Source organism: Schistocerca nitens, chromosome 6 (assembly GCF_023898315.1).
Source record: "Schistocerca nitens isolate TAMUIC-IGC-003100 chromosome 6, iqSchNite1.1, whole genome shotgun sequence".
Taxonomy (NCBI): domain Eukaryota; kingdom Metazoa; phylum Arthropoda; class Insecta; order Orthoptera; family Acrididae; genus Schistocerca; species Schistocerca nitens.
This window is the reverse complement of record NC_064619.1, coordinates 420,558,864-420,581,343: the sequence shown is the minus strand read 5'-3', so window position 1 is coordinate 420,581,343 and position 22,480 is coordinate 420,558,864. Positions and strand designations below refer to the sequence as shown.

Sequence of the window (22,480 nt, the reverse complement as noted above, 5' to 3'; positions counted from 1 at the left end):
GCGAAAATATTTTGTTGAGCCCAACCTACATAGGTAGGAATGATCATCAAAATAAAATAAGTGAAATCAGAGCTCAAACAGAAAGGTTTAGTTGTTCGTTTTTCCTGCACGCTGTTCGGGAGTGGAATTGTAGAGAGATAGTATGATTGTGGTTCGATGATCCCTCTGCCAAGCGCTTAAATGTGAACTGCAGAGTAATCATGTAGATGTAGATGTAGATGTAGATGTAGATGTGGCGCTATTTGGGCTAAATGTGTCTGTAGCTGAATTCATAAGAGCACTGGATTCTGTTGTGGGGAGTGAAATAAGTTCAAAAGTAATTTTGTGTGTCGACGACACTTTGGTCACTGAATAGACTGGGGAACAGCGTTTGGATCTGTTAAGAGATGTGTTTTCAAATTAGGTAAGTGTAAATTTGGTAAATTTTTAGGACCTGTTATATCTAAAAAAGGAATTGCACCTGATAAAGAGAAACAATGCAATTGCTAATTTTCCTGCTCCTTGCAACAAAAAACAGCTTTTCTTTTTGGGGTTAACTGGATTCTATAGAAAATATTTTATCAGCCAAGATTTGAATGCTGCATGCCTGTGTGAACTTTTCAACAAGAATACTGTTTGTGATTTGCATCAGGAATGTCAGTATGCTTTCGATGAGATCAAAGGACAGTTTTGTCAGAGTCAGATATTGTTCAGACTGGATTTGTCTCTTCCCGTTTTTATTATGACTGACATTAATGATGTTGGTTTCGGTGCTCATTTATTTCAGGAGGTTGAAGTTGAAGGTGTTATTGAACATAGATCACTGGCATTTGCTAGTAGAGTATTGCAGAAGCATGAAAAGACATACACTCTAATTGAGAAAGAACTTTTGGCTGTACATTGGGCGTTCAACAAGTTTAAAAATTACTTACTAGGTCTCAAAGTAATCATCTACACTGATCACAAAGCATAATGCTATCTCCAGGATTGTAAGCTGTACCATAATGGAATTACTCATTGGGGCTTGCTTTTAGAGCAGTTCAATTATGAAATCAGATATATTAAGGGCACAGACAATGTAGTTGCTGATGCTTTGTCCAGGCTACCTTTAGGGAGTGACTCATCTAACAACTTTGGAGAAGGAGAGAAAGAGTTTAAAATTATGCACTTGTGACGTCTGAAAGAGGAAAAAGAGATCTTGAAAATTTGCACACATCTGCTGGTATCAAAATCATGATCAAAATTGGAAATTGGTTATGTGCATGTTGGGTAAGAAATGAGGTGAAAAGGCTGAACAATATTATAATGTACACAAGGGTATTTTATTCAGGAGACATAAGACTGACTCAGATGGTTGGAAACTATGTTGGCCGGAACATTGTATTGATACTTAAATTACTTATACACATGAGTGTTATGGTCATTGTGGATCAACCTAATGTACACAAAAGATTCAGGAAAACATCTATTTTTATAACATAGGAAGAAGAGTCAAGAACAAGAATGCCAGCTGTGACAGATGTGAAAGAGTGAAGGTAAGTAACGAAACAAGCAGAGGTCAAGTGCAAAACATACTGCCTAATAGTAACCTAGACCTGATGTCTGTGGACATCTATGGATCTTTGCCTAAGTCTAAGAATTGATTTCTGTTTTTGTGGTGGTTGATGTATTTTTGAAGTTCATAAGGCTGTTTCCTCTTAAGAAAGCTACCAGTTAGCAATTCATTTCTAAGTTTGAAGACACATACACTCCTGGAAATGGAAATAAGAACACCGTGAATTCATTGTCCCAGGAAGGGGAAACTTTATTGACACATTCCTGGGGTCAGATACATCACATGATCACACTGACAGAACCACAGGCACATAGACACAGGCAAAAGAGCATGCACAATGTCGGCACTAGTACAGTGTATATCCACCTTTCGCAGCAATGCAGGCTGCTATTCTCCCATGGAGACGATCGTAGAGATGCTGGATGTAGTCCTGTGGAACGGCTTGCCATGCCATTTCCACCTGGCGCCTCAGTTGGACCAGCGTTCGTGCTGGACGTGCAGACCGCGTGAGACGACGCTTCATCCAGTCCCAAACATGCTCAATGGGGGACAGATCCGGAGATCTTGCTGGCCAGGGTAGTTGACTTACACCTTCTAGAGCACGTTGGGTGGCACGGGATACATGCGGACGTGCATTGTCCTGTTGGAACAGAAAGTTCCCTTGCCGGTCTAGGAATGGTAGAACGATGGGTTCGATGACGGTTTGGATGTACCGTGCACTATTCAGTGTCCCCTCGACGATCACCAGTGGTGTACGGCCAGTGTAGGAGATCGCTCCCCACACCATGATGCCGGGTGTTGGCCCTGTGTGCCTCGGTCGTATGCAGTCCTGATTGTGGCGCTCACCTGCACGGCGCCAAACATGCATACGACCATCATTGGCACCAAGGCAGAAGCAACTCTCATCGCTGAAGACGACACGTCTCCATTCGTCCCTCCATTCACGCCTGTCGCGACACCACTGGAGGCGGGCTGCACGATGTTGGGGCGTGAGCGGAAGACGGCCTAACGGTGTGCGGGACCGTAGCCCAGCTTCATGGAGACGGTTGCGAATGGTCCTCGCCGATACCCCAGGAGCAACAGTGTCCCTAATTTGCTGGGACGTGGCGGTGCGGTCCCCTACGGCACTGCGTAGGATCCTACGGTCTTGGCGTGCATCCGTGCGTCGCTGCGGTCTGGTCCCAGGTCGACGGGCACGTGCACCTTCCGCCGACCACTGGCGACAACATCGATGTACTGTGGAAACCTCACGCCCCACGTGTTGAGCAATTCGGCGGTACGTCCACCTGGCCTCCCGCATGCCCACTATACGCCCTCGCTCAAAGTCCGTCAACTGCACATACGGTTCACGTCCACACTGTCGCGGCATGCTACCAGTGTTAAAGACTGCGATGGAGCTCCGTATGCCACGGCAAACTGGCTGACACTGACGGCGGCGGTGCACAAATGCTGCGCAGCTAGCGCCATTCGACGGCCAACACCGCGGTTCCTGGTGTGTCCGCTGTGCCGTGCGTGTGATCATTGCTTGTACAGCCCTCTCGCAGTGTCCGGAGCAAGTATGGTGGGTCTGACACACCGGTGTCAATGTGTTCTTTTTTCCATTTCAGGAGTGTATTTTCATCAATTTTATGGGACAGTGGTTCTCAGTTTATATCACAAGCTTGGAAAGACTTTATTGATCATGCAAAAATAAGGCATATTCTAACCTCTGTGTACCACCCATCGAGTAATCCTGGAGAGAGATGTATTAGAGAAATTGGAAGACTGTTTAGGATATATTGTTGTAAGAATCATACCAGTTGGTTAGATTACGTCAATGATTTTGAGGATATTATGAACAGCTTATAACATTCTTTAACAGGTTTTTCACCATTTTAAATAATGTTTAATTACAGAGCAGCTAACTTTATTTCTGAGAATGTTTTCACCAAATAAAATTCTGTCACCACAAGAGAGAGAAGAGCGGGTCAGTGAGATGATGAAAAAGCAGATGGATAGGAGAAAGCAAAGACATGATGATAAAGGCAGCTTTTCGTAAGTTTGAGGTAGGAGATGTTGTGTTGGTGAAAGCACACACTCTTCTGTGTGTGTGTGTGTGTGTGCGCGAGTGTATACCTGTCTTTTTTTCCCCCTAAGGTAAGTCTTTCCACTCCCTGGATTGGAATAACTCCTTACCCTCTCCCTCAAAACCCACATCACAAGCCAGAGAGATGTCTGCTTGTGTCTGTATATGTGTGGATGGATATGTGTTTGTGTGCGAGTGTATACCCGTCCTTTTTTCCCCCTAAGGTAACTCTTTCCGCTCCCGGGATTGGAATGACTCCTTACCCTCTCCCTTAAAACCCACATCCTTTCGTCTTTCCCTCTCCTTCCCTCTTTCCTGATGAGGCAACAGTTTGTTGCGAAAGCTTGAATTTTGTGTGTATATTTGTGTTTGTTTGTGTGTCTATCGACCTGCCAGCGCTTTTGTTTGGTAAGTCTCATCATCTTTCTTTTTTTATATATATATATATATATATATATATATATATATATACCATGTGACTAAATGGGTAGATCCTTTTACAATTTTGAAATGTGACAAAGTCATTAGATATCTTGTGATAGATTTCTGATTTTAGAATGCTATTAGTGTTGTTGTTGTGGTCTTCAGTCTAGACTATGGCTTGATTCAGCTCTCCATGCTACTCTATCCTGTGCAAGCTTCTTCATCCCCCAGTACCTACTGAAACCTATATCCTGCTGAATCTGTTCAGTGTATTCATCTCTTGGTCTCCGTCTATGATTTTTACCCTCCATGCTGCCCTCCAGTACTTGAATTGAATTGAATTGAATTGAATTTTATTTGATCCTGTAAGATTACATTGTGTACAGTAAATGTACGTGTAATATAGGACATGTCAAAGTATTAAAATTCTTTATCACTTATTTTTCTACACCTTTAGCTTACATTGTTACATCACTGATAATGAATAACAATATATACAAATTTAATGGCATAAGTATTCTGCAACACTGTAAAACTCTTTTTCAATGAGATAGTCTTTAAGATTCTTTGCAAAGTCACTGTGAAGTACACTATCTTGCAGGGTTTTGGGCAGACTTCTTAGTAGTCTGATACCTGAGTACTGGGGTCCTTTTTCTAGCATTGCCAGTTGGTGGGGTATGCTCCGTATTTCATTCTTCTTTCTTGTATTGTGGGTGTGTACACTAGCATTTGTAATCCAGTCCTCACCACCTTTTGTGTTGTACATTACTGTCTTGTATATATACAACGATGAAAAAGTTAAGATACCTAAATTCTTGAAACAGTTTCTGCATGTTTTAAAGGTCTTTCTTCTTAAAATGGTCCTAATTGCTTTTTTTTTTGTAATGTGAACACTTGTTTTGTCTCTTGTTTGTTTGAGTTTCCCCACACAGTCACTCCATACTGTAAGTATGGTTCGAAAAGTCCATGATACACTGTACACAGAAGGTTCTTGTCTGAATACTGTGATATCTGCATCATTAAGAATATGACAGAGTTCAGTTTCTTACAGACATTATTAATATGTTTTTTCCATTTCAGTTCATTATCCACAAGAATACCTAAGAATCTAGCAGATTCTACTTCTTCCAGCCTTGTTCCATCAACCTCTAAATCCATGTCTACAGCCTTTTTTACTAAATTGGTGATCTCTTGATGCCTCAGAATACATCCTACCAACCAATCCCTTGTTCTAGTCAAGTTGTGCCACAAATTTCCCTTCTCCCCATTTCTATTCAATACCTCCTCATTAGATATGTGATCTACCCATCTAATCTTCAGCATTCTTCTGTAGCCCCAGATTTCAAAAGCTTCTATTCTCTTCTTGTCTAAACTATTTATCGACCAAGTTTCACTTCCATACATGGGACACTCCAAACAAATACTTTCAGAAACAACTTCCTGACACTATATACACGATGTTAACAAATTTCTCTTCTTAGATACGCTTTCCTTGCCATTGCCAGTCTACATTTTATATCCTCTCTACTTCGACCATCATCAGTTATTTTGCTCCCCAAATAGCAAAACTCACTTACTACTTTAAGTATCTCATTACCTAATCTACTTCCCTCAGCATCACCTGATTTAATTTGACTACATTCCATTATCCTTGTTTTGCTTTTGTTGATGTTTATCTTATATCCTCCTTACAAGAAACTGTCCATTCCGTTCAGCTACTCTTTCAGGACCTTTACTATCTCTGACAGAATTACAATGTCATCGGCGAACCTCCAAGTTTTTATTTCTTCTCCATGGATTTTAATTCCTACTCTGAATTTTTCTTTTGTTTCCTTTACTGCTTGCTCAATATACAGATTGAATAACATTGGGGATAGGTTACAACCCTGTCTCATTCCCTTCCCAATCACTGCTTCCCTTTCATGCCCCTCAACTTTTACAACTGCCATCTGGTTTCTGTACAAATTGTAAATAGCCTTTCACTCACTGTATTTTACACCTGTCACCTTCAGAATTTGAAAGAGAGTATTCCAGTCAACATTATCAAAAGCTTTCTCTAAGTCTACAAATGCTAGGAATGTAGGTTTGCCTTTCCTTAATATATTTTCTAAGATAAGTCGTACAGTCAGTATTGCCTCACGTATTCCAAGATTTCTACGGAATCCAAACTGATCTTCACCAAGGTGAGCTTTTACCAGTTTTTGCATTCACCTGTAAAGAATTCATGTTAGTAATTTGCAGCCGTGGCTTATTAAACTGATAGTTCAGTAATTTTCACATCCGTCAACAACTGCTTTCTTTGGGATTGGAATTATTATATTCTTCTTGAAGTCTGAGGGTATTTTGCCTGTCTCATACCTCTTGCTCACCAGATGGTGAGAGCTGGCTCTCCCAAGATTATCAGTAGTTCTAATGGAATGTTGTCTACTCCCGGGGCCTTATTTCAACCAAACTCTTCACGCAGTATCATATCTCCCATTTCATCTTCATCTACATCCTCTTCCATTTCCATAATATTGTCCTCAAGAATATTGCCCTTTTATAGACCCTCTATATATTCCTCACAGCTTTCTGCTTTCCTTTCTTTGCTTAGAACTGGGTTTCCATCTGAACTTTTGATATTCATGCTAGTGGTTTTCCTTTCTCCAAATGTCTCTTTAATTTTCCTGTAGGCAGTATCTATCTTACCCCTAGTGATATATGCCTCTACATCCTTACATTTGTCCTCTAGCCTTTCCTGCTTAGCCATTTTGCACTTCCTGTCAATCTCATTTTTGAGACATTTTTATTTCTTTTCACCTGCTTCATTTACTGAATTTTTGTATTTTCTCCTTTCATCAATTAAATTCAATATACCTTCTGTTATCCAAGGATTTCTATTAGCTCTCATCTTTTTACCTACTTGATCCTCTGCTGCCTTCACTATTTCATCTCTCAATGCTACCCATTCTTCTTCTACTGTATTTCATTCCCCCATTCTTGTCAATTGTTCCCTAATGCTCTCCCTGAAACTCTCTACAACCTCTGGTTTAGTCAGTTTATCCAGGTCCCATCTCCTTAAATTCCCACCTTTTTGCAGTTTCTTCAGTTTTAATCTACAGTTCATAACCAATAGATTGTGGTCAGAGTCCACATCTGCTGCTGGAAATGTCTTACAATTTAAAACCTGGTTCCTAAATCTCTGTCTTACCATTATATAATCTATCTGAAACCTTCCAGTATCTCCAGGCTTTTCCATGTATACCATCTTATTTCATGATTCTTGAACCAAGTGTTAGCTATGATTAAGTTATGCTCTGTGCAAAATTCTACCAGGCGGCTTCCTCTTTTATTCCTTACTCCCATTCCATATTCACCTACTACGTTTCCTTTTCTCCCTTTTCCTACTGTCGAATTCCAGTCACCCATGACTATTAAATTTTCATCTCCCTTCACTATCTGAGTAATTTCTTTTATCTCATCATACATTTCATCAATTTCTTTGTCATCTGTGGAGCTAGTTGCCATATAACCTTGTACTACTGTGGCAGGCATGGGCTTCATGTCTATCTTGTCCACAATAATGCATTCACTGTATTCCTATTGTTTTTATTCATTATGAAACCTACTCCTGCATTACCCCTATTTGATTTTGTATTTATAACCCTGTATTCACTTGACCAGATGTTTTCTTCCTCCTGCCACCAAACTTCACTAATTCCCACTATATCTAACTTTAACCTATCCATTTCTCTTTTTAAATTTTCTAACCTACCTGCCCGATTAAGGGATCTGACATTCCACACTCCGACCCATAGAACACCAGTTTTCTTTCTCCTGATAACAACGTCCTCCTGAGTAGTCCCTGCCTGGAGATCTGAATGGGGGACTATTTTACCTCCAGAATATTTTACCCAAGAGGATGCCATCATCATTTAACCATACAGTAAAGCAGCATGCCCTTGGGAAAAATTACACCTGTAGTTTTCCCTTGCTTTCAGCCGTTCGCAGTACCAGCACAGCAAGGCCGTTTTGGTTAGTGTTACAAGACCAGATCAGTCAATCATCCAGACTGTTGCCCCTGTAACTACTGAGAAGGCTGCTGCCCCTCTTCAGGAACCACACATTTGTCTGGCCTCTTAACAGATACCCCTCTATTGTGGTTGCACCTACGATACGGCTATCTGTATCGCTGATGCACGTGAGCCTCCCCACCAACGGCAAGGTCCATGTTTCATGAGGGGGCTATTAGTGTTAAATATTATTATTATTATTATTATTATATTATTATTATTATTGTTATATTATTATTATTATTTCTTTCCTTTCTCAGACGTTATGTGTGGTTAAAAATGGAAAGTGACACGGACCTTGATCAAGTGTGACTTCCTTTTAACTGTACGGTATATGTTACATTGCATTTAGGAACTTTCGGGTAATTGATCACGTATCAATAATTACAGATTTCTGTAGTTGTATATATACGTTTGGATGTAGCTGTATTGCGTTGATGTACTGGTGGATACTGTGTGGTATGACTCCTGTAGTTGATAGTATAATTGGTATAATGTCAACTTTATCCTGATGAGACATGTCCTTCGCTTCCTCAGCCAATTGGATGTATTTTTCAATTTTTTCTCCTGTTTTCTTCTGTATATTTGTTGTATTGGGTATGGATATTTCGATTAGTTGTGTTAATTTCTTCTTTTTATTGGTGAGAATGATGTCAGGTTTGTTATGTGGTGTTGTTTTATCTGTTATAATGGTTCTGTTCCAGTATAATTTGTATTCATCATTCTCCAGTATATTTCGTGGTGCATACTTGTATGTGGGAACGCATTGTTTTATTAGTTTATGTTGTATGGCAAATTGTTGATTTATTATTTTTGCTTCATTGTCATGTCTTCTGGTGTATTCTGTATTTGCTAGTATTGTACATCCGCTTGTGATGTGATCTACTGTTTCTATTTGTTGTTTTCAAAGTCTGCATTTATCTGTTGTGATATTGGGATCTTTAATAATATGCTTGCTGTAATGTCTGGTGTTTATTGTTTGATCCTGTATTGCAATCATGAACCCTTCCGTCTCACTGTACACATCGCCTTTTCTTAGCCATGTGTTGGATGCGTCTTGATCGATGTGTGGCTGTGTTAGATGATATGGGTGCTTGCCATGTAGTGTTTTTCTTTTTCCAATTTACTTTCTTCGTATCTGTTGATGTTATGTGATCTAAAGGGTTGTAGAAGTGGTTATGAAATTGCAATGGTGTAGCCGATGTATTTATATGAGTGATTGCTTTGTGTATTTTGCTAGTTTCTGCTCGTTCTAGAAAGAATTTTCTTAAATTGTCTACCTGTCCATAATGTAGGTTTTTTATGTTGATAAATCCCCTTCCTCCTTGCTTTCTGCTTAATGTGAATCTTTCTGTTGCTGAATGTATGTGATGTATTCTATATTTGTGGCATTGTGATCGTGTAATTGTATTGAGTGCTTCTAGGTCTGCGTTACTCCATTTCACTACTCCAAATGAGTAGGTCAATAAGAATTTATAGCTTTTGTCTTGTTTCTTGCTGTCAGTTCTGTTTTCAGTATTGTCTATATTTTTCTTTTAGTTCTTCTTTAATATTTGTATTATCTATTCCTATTTTTTGTCTGTATCCTAGATATTTATAGGCATCTGTTTCTTCCATCGATTCTATGCAGTTGCTGTGGTTATCCAATATGTAATCTTCTTGTTTAGTGTGTTTTCCCTTGACTATGCTATTTTTCTTACATTTGTCTGTTCCAAAAGCCATATTTATAGCATTGCTGAATATTTCTGTTATCTTTAGTAATTGGTTGCGTTGTTGATTTGTTGCTGCCAGTAGTTTTAGATCATCCATGTATAGCAAATGTGTGATGTTGTGTTGGTATGTTCCAGTAATATTATATCCATAATTTGTATTATTTAGCATGTTGGATAGTGGGATTCAGAGCAAGGCAGAACCAGAGAGGACTTAATGAGTCTCCTTGGTATATTCCACGCTTAATCTGTATTGTCTGAGATGAGATATTATTTTAATTTGTTTGGATATCAAGTGTGGTTTTCCAATTTTCCATTACTATGTTCAGGAACTGTATTAATTTAGGATCTACTTTGTATATTTCCAATATTTGTAGTAACCGTGAGTGGGGTACACTATCAAAAGGTTTTTGGTAATCAATGTATGTGTAGTGTAGCGACCTTTGTTTAGTTTTAGCTTGATATGGCACCTCTGCATCTATTATCAGTTGCTCTTTACATCCTCGTGCTCCTTTGCAGCTGCTTTTTTGTTCTTCATTTATAATTTTGTTCCGTGTTGTATGTGTCATTAATTTCGGTGTAATGACTGAATTATTATTATTGTTATTATTATTATTATTATTATTATTATTATTATTTTGTACTCTGCAGAAAGTGATGTAATTGTCAGGAACTTTTTTGGGTAAAGTCATGGGTGTTGTGGTAAATTGAGTGAAGACTTGTTTTATTCATGTGTACTGTAAATATTAGGAGTAGTATCTTGAAATTTCATATGTGTACTGTAAATATTAGGAGTAGTATCTTGAAATTTCATATGTGCAAACGAAACACACGCGTGTGTTAAACACAGAATCATTATGTCAGTACATCAAGAACTATGGTCCATACCTCATATTTTAGGCATTTGTTGGATGCTGCGTCAGTGCAGTCCAACTTGCATGTTACTTTGAGATATCCTTAATATATATGTGCACATTACCTAACTAGTTCATTTGTTCATTGTGTTTAGTTCTGTTTATTAATGTACCGTATCTGTGAACACCTTTTATTCCATTCTGATGTAAACCCTGAGTACTTCATTTTTCAATATAGAGAGGCAAAGCACATACCGTGTGATGTGAGGAAGGTATTGATCAGCATACTTCGTACATAAAACACTGTTTCAGGATTCAATGTGAAAGCTAGACAGGAAGTTACCTATCCACTGGAGTGTGCGATGAGCAATATAGGGAGGAATCTGAAAGATGTGTGTGGGTCCCCTCCCACACTCCTGTATGGCTGCACTCTTGTTGGTCCAGTCAACTTTGAAGAGATCTTAGGTGCTGGGTAATGTACTCAGGCATCTGTCAACTACATCAGTCTTGTGACTGATATTTGTAAATTGTTACCCAAGAAATTATCCTATATGCATAATTCTTGTTTTTATACAAATTTCAAGGAAGTATTTGTTTAGAAAAGAAGTCATTGTTGTGGACAGTGTTATTCCACATTATTTCAAGTAGGAGGATTAACTTCCCAATACATTATGTAATTTTAAATCTTGTTTGACTTAGGTGTAATGCTGTGGAAGGTTAGTGAGACCTATAAACTGGTGTAATCAGTATTCTTGTAGTTAATATGTTATGTATCAGATACATCTGTACATCTGAATTCTACTTTATGGTAGTTAATATGCTTACACTTGCGGTATTTACTATGTTTGTAGGAACAATGTTTCACTTTTGTATTATGTTCATTTACATTAGGTTATTAGGGCAACATTTTTCTATAATATTTTATTATCCATTTTTACGTAACATTAAGAGTCACTTAAACAACATTCATTACAATGCTGAAAAAGACTTAAAGATTACACTAGATTAGATCATTCTGTATGAAGCTAGATATGTTAGAGCAACTTCATGTGAATTTTGTCCATAATTTTGGAAATTATTACTATATGTTAATTTGCCATTTCACAACTCAGGTTTCACACTTAATCGAACTATAGACAAATTGTAAGCAAGAAGAACTCTGTTTGTTATAATCAGAAATTTGTCAGATACTGTGTATTTCATTCCATACCTTTTGCAGTTTTTTGTAAGCTAACCTATACTTATGTTCATAGGGAAGTGATGATCATACAACCTAAAATGTTCTTGTAATTTCAGAATTTAACTTTGACAATCTGTATTCTATCTTTTGGTGTCATTTTGTACACCATTTGGCAAACCTCATAGTAGGTCACAAAATATTGTAAACACACTGTTTCCATATTATTATTCCCCATTATTGTCAACAGTATTTTTTGATACCAGTATTATTTTTCGGATTTTGGACAGTTCAGTATTAACTCAGGTGCTTTTCTGAAAACTTTCATGTAATTTTATACACATTACGTTGTATTTCAAGCTAAAATTTATGGAAAGGAATGATTTTATAAAATATTTTAGTTTGGATGTTATAAATATTTGAAATTACAAAATATTTGTCACACTTAAAATTTTTATTATTAGACCATCTGACGCTGTTTATTATTTTTATATTTAGGATTAACAATGTTATTTCAGCTTTGTTAACGTGAAAATTCAAAAGACATTGTTATATAGATAAATGTGAGAGAATAAATTAACGTGAAAACAAAAAATACAGTGCACACTTACTTCAAACTTATTATGTCAATTGGAACCATGATAACCTATAATGTCAAAAATTTCAACTTCAAGAATCAGCCCCTATATGTGAAGAACAAGGGCCAACTATGAGAAGGAAGATGAGTAAAAAGTTTACTGTAAATCTCACTCCTCTCAAAATCTGTTAAAAGAGTTAATCATAAAGACAATGACAATCAACAAATGATGTGAGGAAGGGATAGATTACAATACCATCAGGACTAGGCTGTGTGCAAACAATGTCCCCATATTGCCACACGAACTGTGGCAAATAATCTTCCTTGAGAGGACAAGTGTACCTGGCTGTAGATTGTCTTTTGTTTGCTTCTCCTGCTGTGATAGGGTAGTCCTTTGACCATCATTCTCACTTATGCTGCTGATACTGCTGGATGAGCTGCCATCTCAAAAACCTGGATAATGCCTCTGAATGCAAGCCTAGCTCTGAGAGTCTTATCAAGATTTCAGAGTTCACTCATAAGAACATGGTGTGGAGTAAAATACAAGAATGCACTTGGGTTATCAGGAAGTTGTATAATGGGCTGGGAATTCAAACACACTTCAGTTTGAGTTAGAAGTGTGTATAATTCTTCAAACATTAACACTTGGTTGGCCACAGTTCTCCTTAAATGTGTCTTGATGCATCCTATACGTGTTTCCTATAGTCCACCAAAATGCAGAGTGTGATATGCAATAAAATGCCACGATATTCCACTCTGTAATGCATAGTTCTGGATTTCTGTTGAATGAAACTGAGAGCTGAACAGTTTATGCAGTTCACTCAGCTCATTCCTTGCTGCCATGAACATCTTTCCATTGTCACTGTAAATATTTATGCAAGTGCTCCGCAGTCAAATAAATCTTCAAGGAACTTGGGGTTGAGCTTGCAAGGACAGAACAGTGACAAGCTCATTGTGTATTGCCTTTGTCGTCATGCAAACCAACAATGCAGTGTAAATCTTTGCTCTAGTTACACCACTGTCTCCACTGTTCATTGCACATACTTGACCTCCACAGTCAACCCACAATTAACAGAAGGTCTGCTTTGTTCTACATGGAATGAAGGGATTTGTCCCTTGAGTTGGGTTGCAGTGGTTGCCTTCAAGCAGTAGCAAGGAAGGCACTTGTGAATTATTTGCCTAATTACAGATCTTCCACTGTCTGAAGCTTGCTAATAGGAGTTGAGGTTCTGCATGCAACATTAATAGACATGACTATTAATTTAGTTACATGATGCTTAGGAAGAAGAATTATGGGGTGCTTCTGACTATAAGAAGCTTCTGACTGTTCCAATTTGTAACCCAAGCTTAACCACCATTCCTTGTCCAGAAATAGATGAAGTGAGATAAGTTTGCTTTCCTTGGAGACTGTTTGATCATATTGTATTTCTTCAGTATCCTTGTAATAGTGTTGCTGCCACATCATATGAATGAATGCCTTTGCTTCTGTGGTGAAGTTCTCCTACTTGTAAGTTTCCTCTTAATGATTTTTCTCAATATTCTCCTAACATAATTGCTGTTCCTCCATGTGCACAGAACAGCCTTCATTTCTTCTTGCTGCCAGACCCACTGGACGTGACTGAGTGAGGAGGTATCTTTACTAACTTAGTCAAACCAAATGACATGTCTTGTAAGGTTGGGTGGTTCTCTCTAGTTAGCTGACCAAGTTTCTATACTTAAGAAAAGATCAGTGGACCCAACAGATGAATCTCACAAGTTTTACTGAATGATGGACCCGTTAACGTTATGTGCTTAGGAAGCTGCCAGATGGAGATTTCAAGGGGTGCTGTTGGGAGTGGCCATCTTATAAGAGGCTGTAATGCTGAGACAGCATGCGTTTGGTAGTAAGCAAATCTTGAGGAAAAAAATACACATCACAATCATGCGATGATTCTGTGGTTTGAACATCACTGATATCACTTACTGGTATTGGATGCCAGCTGAGCTGTAATCCCATCCAGTTTGCTAAGCTGCTAGACATGTCAAGAAGTGCTCCACATTAGAACATCTTCCCATTCTTCTTGGCATTGTTTACAAGGGCAGTTGATAATAGTACTTCTGCATGTTGGTGGTTGTGTTTAACTGTGCAGTATGTTTTCTGTTGTGGTATCACCACTACAGGTGACTTGTTCCTTGTGCAGAAGTGTAGTGTAGTCTTGTTACAAATGCGGCAGCTGCCGGCCTGGTATTCCTTCTACCTATGTTTCGTGCCATGCCAGACAGTGAACCACAGCTTTTGTCTGTTCATAAAGTTTATTCTTCTTGCAATATGCCTCTGTTTGAACTAAGGAAGCCTACTTATTCTTTGTGTCGAATAACGGAATTCACATTTGGGGGCAGTGGTGAGAAATGTTTGTCAAAAATTGTACCCTTCTGCATTAGTAAGCTTCATGGCTTGCTAACGGGACTGCTGCAGCATTTTGTCCAAATAAATAAGCTCTAACATCTGGCAGCTGATTTCTAGACATGCTGCCAGATTTTTCAGATGAGGAAATGTGGTGACTACTGTTTTAGATTTCCACTATTTCCTCAGATTCACACTATTGTGATCAAGAAAAATATGTGACACAAGCACAAGTACCTCATGCAATTTAATGTCAACCAGCATGACCTCAATCATGTTCAGATTTCTCATTAGCTGGCTGATTAATGTCCATGAGTCCCTAGCGGACTCAGTTTTGATGATAGCAGATTCAGAAGTTCTTTTGTGTGCAAATCAACAATTATTATGGGATTATTACAGTTTTGACTAAGCAGATCCCATGCAATCCTGAAGTTACTTTCTGTAACCACTCAGTTTTCATTCAGCTTACAAGCTTCACCAGAATCACATGACAACAAATAATAGTACCATTGTAAAATAGTTAAGGACTCATTGCTAATAACTAGTGCCTTCAAGGTGTTGAGAAAATTTGCAAATTCTGCAATACCACCATAAAATTTTGGCAACAAAATTGCTTGGAGCTTTATTTCATGTGCATTGTATGAACTTGCAGAATGAGGAGGTAAGACAACTTCTGACTCGAGTAACGTCATTATTTTTCATTCAAAATTTAAGCACAAGTCTTCAAATGACTCCCAATCTGCATCATGTGATCCTTACAGTCGTGATTCTCCAACCAACTCAGAATGCCATTGTACTCATCTTTACTTGTATTTAGCAATGGCTGTCTTAGTCTAACGTAACTGCAATTTGATCCTTGCTGAAAGCTGTTAACAAATGTGGAGGGTCTAGTCACTCATGCCTCAATCACTGCTGTTTTCTTAATTATACTTTATTTTTTGACAGGATCCATAATTAAAAATATCAGCACACAGGATAACAGGATAAGTAAATAGAGCCAGACTGCTTACAGAGTAGGAGAACAGTACCTGTGGTGCACTGACAGGGCTGCAGCTGCTGGTGGTTTTGGCAAAGGATGGCTTACTGGTGTTATGTTGTCGGAACTCTCAGCCTACAATGTCGGAACTGTCAGTCAACAATGTCTCCGGGCTTGAGATGCACTTCACAACATGGTTCTTGTGGAATTTGTGCCCCAGAGACTGAAGAGCTCTACTGCAGATGTACCTCACTCTTGATATGTTGGAGGAACTTATAACGCATGCTAATCTGAGAGAATCACACACAAAGCCACAAAAGCTGATGGTCATAGTTTGTGGTATGTACAAATCAAAGTGCAACATACTGTTTGTGATGGAACACTTCTGAATAGTTTCATTTGTTTCCATTATGTCCACAGGACCAAACTGTAGGCACCCACAAGATGTGTGGTAATTGTGTGATGCCTTGCTCTTTCCACAATCTATACAAATGCATATACTCTTTGCAAAGGAAAGGCGGCTGAAAATAAAATTACATTGATGATGATAGTGTATATTTGAGACTACATTGTGAGACATAGTTATAGGTGTGTCTAAGTCACTTGGCTGTCACAGTCAGTCTCTTGTCCCTCTGCCGTCATCTGGCCATCTATTGTGTGGAAAGCCAGATAGAAATTCTTACTTGCAATGAGTGTCTGATCACTGCTATGCCCTCTCAATGGCACCTTGCACCAACACAGAACAAACAAAAAAGGGAAAAGTCAGAGTGCAAATGCAGCTTTGTAACAAGAAAGGAAGTAGAGAAGATGAGTGCTTTCTCAAGAAAAAACTAAGTGTGTAAGCTGCAGACAATGTTGATGAACTTCATTGCTGTTTCTCTATGAATGAGCACACTCCAAAGTTTTGTGACCAACAGTTTTTGGTACATACCCAGTGGCTGCACATCACACATGTGCGAAAGTCCAAAATTAATCACAAATGTGACAGAAACACAAGTGAATTTAGGGCTACAAAAGTAACATATAAAGGTGACATACACAGCACATCTGCTGTCAGTGGTTCCATCTCCATAACAATGAAGAACACTTTGTATGTGCCAAAACTTGGAACCAATCTCATTTCAGTGGCAAAGGTTGTGGCCAAAAACCACACATATGGCACTTGAGAGGTAACTGGTTTCATTTACAGGAAAATGGTCCAAAGGCATGTGTCTTTTCGAAGCCAAAAGTTACAAAAAGTGATACGCAAAACTGCCATGCTCAATTAGACCACCTGAACTCATGAGATATGATCAAAATGCTAAAAACAAGTCTGTGACAGGTCTGAAATTCAGTGATGTCAGTGTCTGGTAGCACTATGTCCACTCCATTCACCAAATGAGAAGGCAACTAAAACAAACTTATGAAGTTAGTCCACTCTGATACCTGAGAACCAAACAGAGAAAGATCTCAAGGTGGTGCAAAATTTTTTGTGACCACAGCAGATGGTGTGAAGTCTATTTGCTTCAACATAAATGAGAAGTTGTCAACAAATTTGCTGAATTTCAAGTTAGCAACAGGAAACAAATTGCAGTTATCTAATATAAAGGAGAAACAGCTGTTTTTCCCTGCTTCAGAGTAACAATTTTCCTGCTAACTGTACTGTTACTTTTTGCCTGACTAGGCACAAATGTGTCTTAAGAGTTTTAAATACTTAATTATTAATTAGTCTCTGACATCTTCCTTACTTTGTCAATATATTTGATGACTTGTTCCACATCTCAGTAGGCCCTACCTGAGGTTATGTTTCATGAAACATGATTCATGAGTTAATGGTTGAACAAGTAGATTATAGTAGACATGAACAACACTCTTCTTTTCTCACTTAAGATAACAAACATCACATATTATCCAAACAATGCAAAGACATATTAGCAAACTGTAGTCCATATAATGCTAACTGATTGTTCTTCTTATTGTTTGTGTTACCATTTTTGATGTTTTACTTTCAGATTCAGAGTCAGGTTCTTTATTGCTGTTGACCTCATGCAGTGAAACAAGCTTTAAATTGATGACATGATGCAACAGCAATCACTGTACTAATCACATATGTTTTATTTATCCTATATTAACCAGTTGTACAAAATAACTATCATAAACCAGAAACTCAATTTGTACATTACAAGCATCAAAGAATTCTCTTAAACTGTAAAATGGATTGTCTATTTACCAATTTTACAATTTACTTTTAAAATTGTTGACACGTATGTTCAGTTCATAATGTGGTAATTCATTAAAAAATTTCAGGCACCTCACTTTGTGAGTATTGCCCTTTTCTGTCAGCCTATGCCTAGGAATGTCTATACACTTTTTGTTTCTGGTGTCATAACAGTGCATATTCTCTCTGGTGTTAAGCTCTATTATGTTGTTTTTAACATGTATTAATGATGCATAGATATAAAGATTTATCGCTGTCAATGCTCTGATCTTACTGAATAAAGGATGGCAGTGCTCCTTTGGATTTATCTTATACATTATTAATAGAACCTATTTCTGATTCAGTAGTACATCACTGACATGACGTGAGTGACCCCATAGCAACAGCTCCTAAGGTGTGAGAGACTGAAAAAGTCCAAAGTAACTTGTCTAAAGATATTTATTACTCACTAGATCAGCTAATTTCCATATGAGACAGGACACCCATGAAATCTCTTTGCAGAGATGGTTAATGTGGGGTTGCCAGTCTATTTTGGAATCAATATATATTCCCAACTGTTTTACAGATTTTGATTTTATATCTTTAGCTAGTCTCAGCTGCAGATGCTGAATTTTTTCTGGTTCACACAGTAGTTTGTAGATGATAGTCAGTTTAGAGAAAAAGAAAGTGTCCTGTGATTTCTGGTGAAACCTTTTTTGTGACCTGTGGTAATTAAAGTTGTACCATTTTCATTTCAGATAACTTACTGAAGTCCAACATAACATGGCAAATCATTAGTTGCAACAATGAAGATGGTCCAAGGACAGAACCCTGAGGTACACTAGACATGACTTTCTTCAAGGTAAAATGCCTAGTTTGAACTGACACAAAATGTCTCCTGCTATTTAGATAAGAATCAATTATTTATAAAGGTGTATTGAGAATGAGATTTTCACTCTGCAGCAGAGTGTGTGCCGATATGAAACTTCCTGGCAGATTAAAACTGTGTGACGGACTGAGACTCGAAATCAGGACCTTTGCCTTTCACGGGCAAGTGCTCTACCATCTGAGCCACCCAAGCACAACTCATGCCCCATCCTCACAGCCTTACTTCTGCCATTACCTTGTCTCTTACTTTCCAAACTTCACAGAAGCTCTCCTGCGAACCTTGCAGATCTAGCACTCCTGGAAGAAAGGATATGTGGAGACATGGCTTACCCACAGCCTGGGGGATGTTTCCAGAATGAGATTTTCAATCTGCATTGGAGTGTGCACTGTTTTAATCTGCCAGGAAGTTTCATATCAGCGCACAATCCACTGCATAGTGAAAATCTCATTCTGAAAACATCCCCCAGGCTGTGGCTAAGCCACATCTCCGTGTATCCTTTCTTCAAGGAGTACTAGTTCTGCAAGGTTTGCAGGAGAGCTTCTGTGAAGTTTGGAAAGTAGGAGACGAGGTACTGGTGGAAGTAAGGCTGTGAGGATGGGGCGTGAGTCATGCTTAGGTAGCTCAGATGGTAGAGCACTTGCCCGTGAAAGGCAAAGGTCCCGAGTTCGAGTCTTGGTCCAGCACACAGTTTTAATCTGCCAGGAAGTTTCTATAATGGTGTATTATTTATTCCATGATATTGTAGTCTGGCTAGTAAGACGTGAAAGGAGATACAGTCAAATGCCTTACTCAAATCAAATAGCACAAGAGAGCTATTATTTTCAAATGCAGTTAATGTCTGATTAACAATTTCAAAGACTTTTTCTTGTAAAAACCATGCTGTCTATTACAAAGAAGGTCATGACTTTCTAAGCAGTTATTGAGTTGTATGTGAAAAATAGCCAGTAGCTGTCTACAATTTTTGAGTTTGAAAATTTTGAAGCTATGCTAAGACAAAATTTTCAAGTTATCAGATTGCATTAATAATATAACTCCCACAAGTTTCTCTATAGCTGTAATGCAAAATTTTATAATTACTAAATTGGGGGGGTACTGACTTTATATGGTAATCAGCCCATGCCTGGTAATATTGGTCCAGAAGAAGAGAAGAACCTGTGAACTCATAATTTGTTTTCATCCATACGGGAGGACTCCATGCTGCTGCTTTCAATTTCAGGTTTTGGTTCCTCAGATTCCGGGCCCATTTAATCAAAGGCATCTGTGAAATATAACACCGCATAAATTAATTCATATGTGAACAGTTTATTGCAGTATAATTCTATCAAAAAATTGTTTCCTTTTCTCTTAATTACAGCAATAACCTGTATAGTTTTTGTATTCGACAATACCTGCGGCTTTAATATAAAATTTGATGACTTTGTCAGTATTATGCAGCTATTACATCTCAGATGTTAGCCACTACATGATAAGAATGAAGGGAGAATATGCAATAATAAGGGGTCATGAATATGATTATAGTACTAGTTCAGGAAGACTGTGTAAACTCATTGTGAAAACTCACTTGGATGGTATAAGATGTAACACATTTTAGTCCTAAGCTTTCTGTCATAACCAAGGCAATGAAAAGCAAAGGCAGTCAAGAGTAAAGGCAACCAAGGGTAAAGGCTACCAAAAGTTAAGGCTACCAGATATTAAAACTAATCTAGGTAATCTTGAGTTAGGCATTAGAGGTAACAGATCCCAAAGTTGCCTTGGTAATGCAGGATTAAGGCAACCCAGGGTTAAGGCAAAGCAAAGGACATGGAAGATTAGCTGAACAGAGTGGATTTTGTCTTGAAAACACATTATAATATGAACATCAATGAAAGTAAAACAACGGTAATGGATTGCAGTCAAATTATGTCAGACAGTGCTGAAGGAATTAGGTTAGCAAATGAAACACTAAAAGTTGTAGATGAGTTTTGTTATTTGGGCAGCAAAGTAACTGACAGTAGCCACAGCAGACAGGATATAAGATGCACACTGGCTATAGGATGAAAAGCGCTTCTGGAAAAGAGGTATTTGTTAATATCTAATATAAATTTAAGTGTTAGAAAATATTTTCTGGAGCATTTGTCTGGAGTGTAGCTTTGTATGGAAGTGAAACACGGATGAGAAGCAGTTCAGACAAAGAGAATAGAGGCTTTCGAAATGTTTTGCTACAAAAAAATGCTGAAGATTAGCTGGATAGATCAAGCAACTAACAGTGAGGTATCAAATCAAATTCCAGAAAAAATAAATTCATGGGACAATTTGACTAAAAGAAGTGATCAGGGACAATTTGACTAAAAGAAGTGATCAGTTGATAGAACACTTCCTGACACATGAACAGATCATCGGTTTGGTAATGGAGTGAAGTTCTGGGGATAGAATATGAAGATAGAGGCCAAGGGATGAATACAATAAGCAGATTCAGATAGATGTGGGTTGCAGTGGTTATTTGGAGATGAAAAGGCTTGCAGAGGATGGAGTAGAATGGAAAGGTGCTTGAAACCACTGTTAGGAATAAAGGACACTACAAAAATGCACCACCACAATTTTTCAGTGCTACTGAGAAAAGTAATGAAGCTGCCACAACTGTTGAAAAAGGCCACGGTGAGCATGAATTAGACCTAAAACCATTGCATCAGATTTCCACATGGTGAACCACCCCAGGGGCCAGCAATGCAGTAACATCATTATGGCAGAAAGACTGGGCACTTGCAGGCTGGTTACTACACCTCCAAGTGGAGGGTTTGTTTTATGCGTTTCTTGTGGCGAAACAGCAAAACAATTCCAGAAGACCACCTTCACAACCTCAAGCTTTTGTACTAGAGGTTGGCAGAAAAAGGACTCAAATGCACCATGCACAAATGTTTTTTCATGCAACTATCCTTGAAATATTGGGGTTCAAACCTTCAGCAAAGGGGTGTGCATCAATGAAGGATGATGCGCTCGTAATCTGTATGGAAATTATGTCTAACATTGCATCTAACATTTTCTACCAAATTACAATGCTATCATGACTGTTACCTGGTGAAGCAGCCTGGTGGCTATCCTTCACTGCACACTCTTGGATAGTCTGCACCTACTGCTGGCACATGTGCTGCTGCGGCAACATAATGTGGGCCTGCAAGTCAGACACCACCCAACTTGGGTCCACAGAATGATTTCTATTCAGCATAGGTCCTTGAAGTTTAGTATGGCTTCTGCCCAAGGACTTTGGTGGAACTGACAAAATCTGCCCTCCTGATCAGCAGCTGCTGGTATCTCCATCCCTGACAGACCCTCCAGTTACATAGTGGCTTATGCATCTTGCACAGTCTCTCATCCTGCATTGACCTACTACAGCAATGCCAACCACCTCCCTCGATTGCAGCTGTTTCACCAGGTCATGCACCACTTAGGTCTCCTCCACTGACAGTCACTGCTAGGGAGGAAGAGGGGTGGGAGTGGGGGGCTGAGGGAGGTTACCACTTGATACCACTATGGAGACCAGATAGATGGTGATATGTTACTGTTGGCTGTTGTATCGCTGTTAGCCAGAGGGCACTGGTCACTAGGTGTACACTCTGATGGAACGACACCAGAATTTGATGTATAAGTCAGCCCTAGAATGGTTATGATGTCATCTGTGGATTGCACAG

At 38.7% G+C, this 22,480-nt stretch overlaps 1 protein-coding gene across 1 annotated transcript in view; it reads right to left on the bottom strand.

Moving 5' to 3' along the window:
• LOC126263743 (lysosomal acid glucosylceramidase-like) overlaps positions 1-22,480 on the bottom strand; it is a 212,864-nt gene that overhangs the window by 86,569 nt on the left and 103,815 nt on the right. Inside the window, exon 6 of the mRNA XM_049960926.1 lies at positions 19,913-20,073. Within this exon, the coding sequence (XP_049816883.1) occupies positions 19,913-20,073 (161 nt within the window). The remainder of the gene's footprint in view (positions 1-19,912; positions 20,074-22,480) is intronic.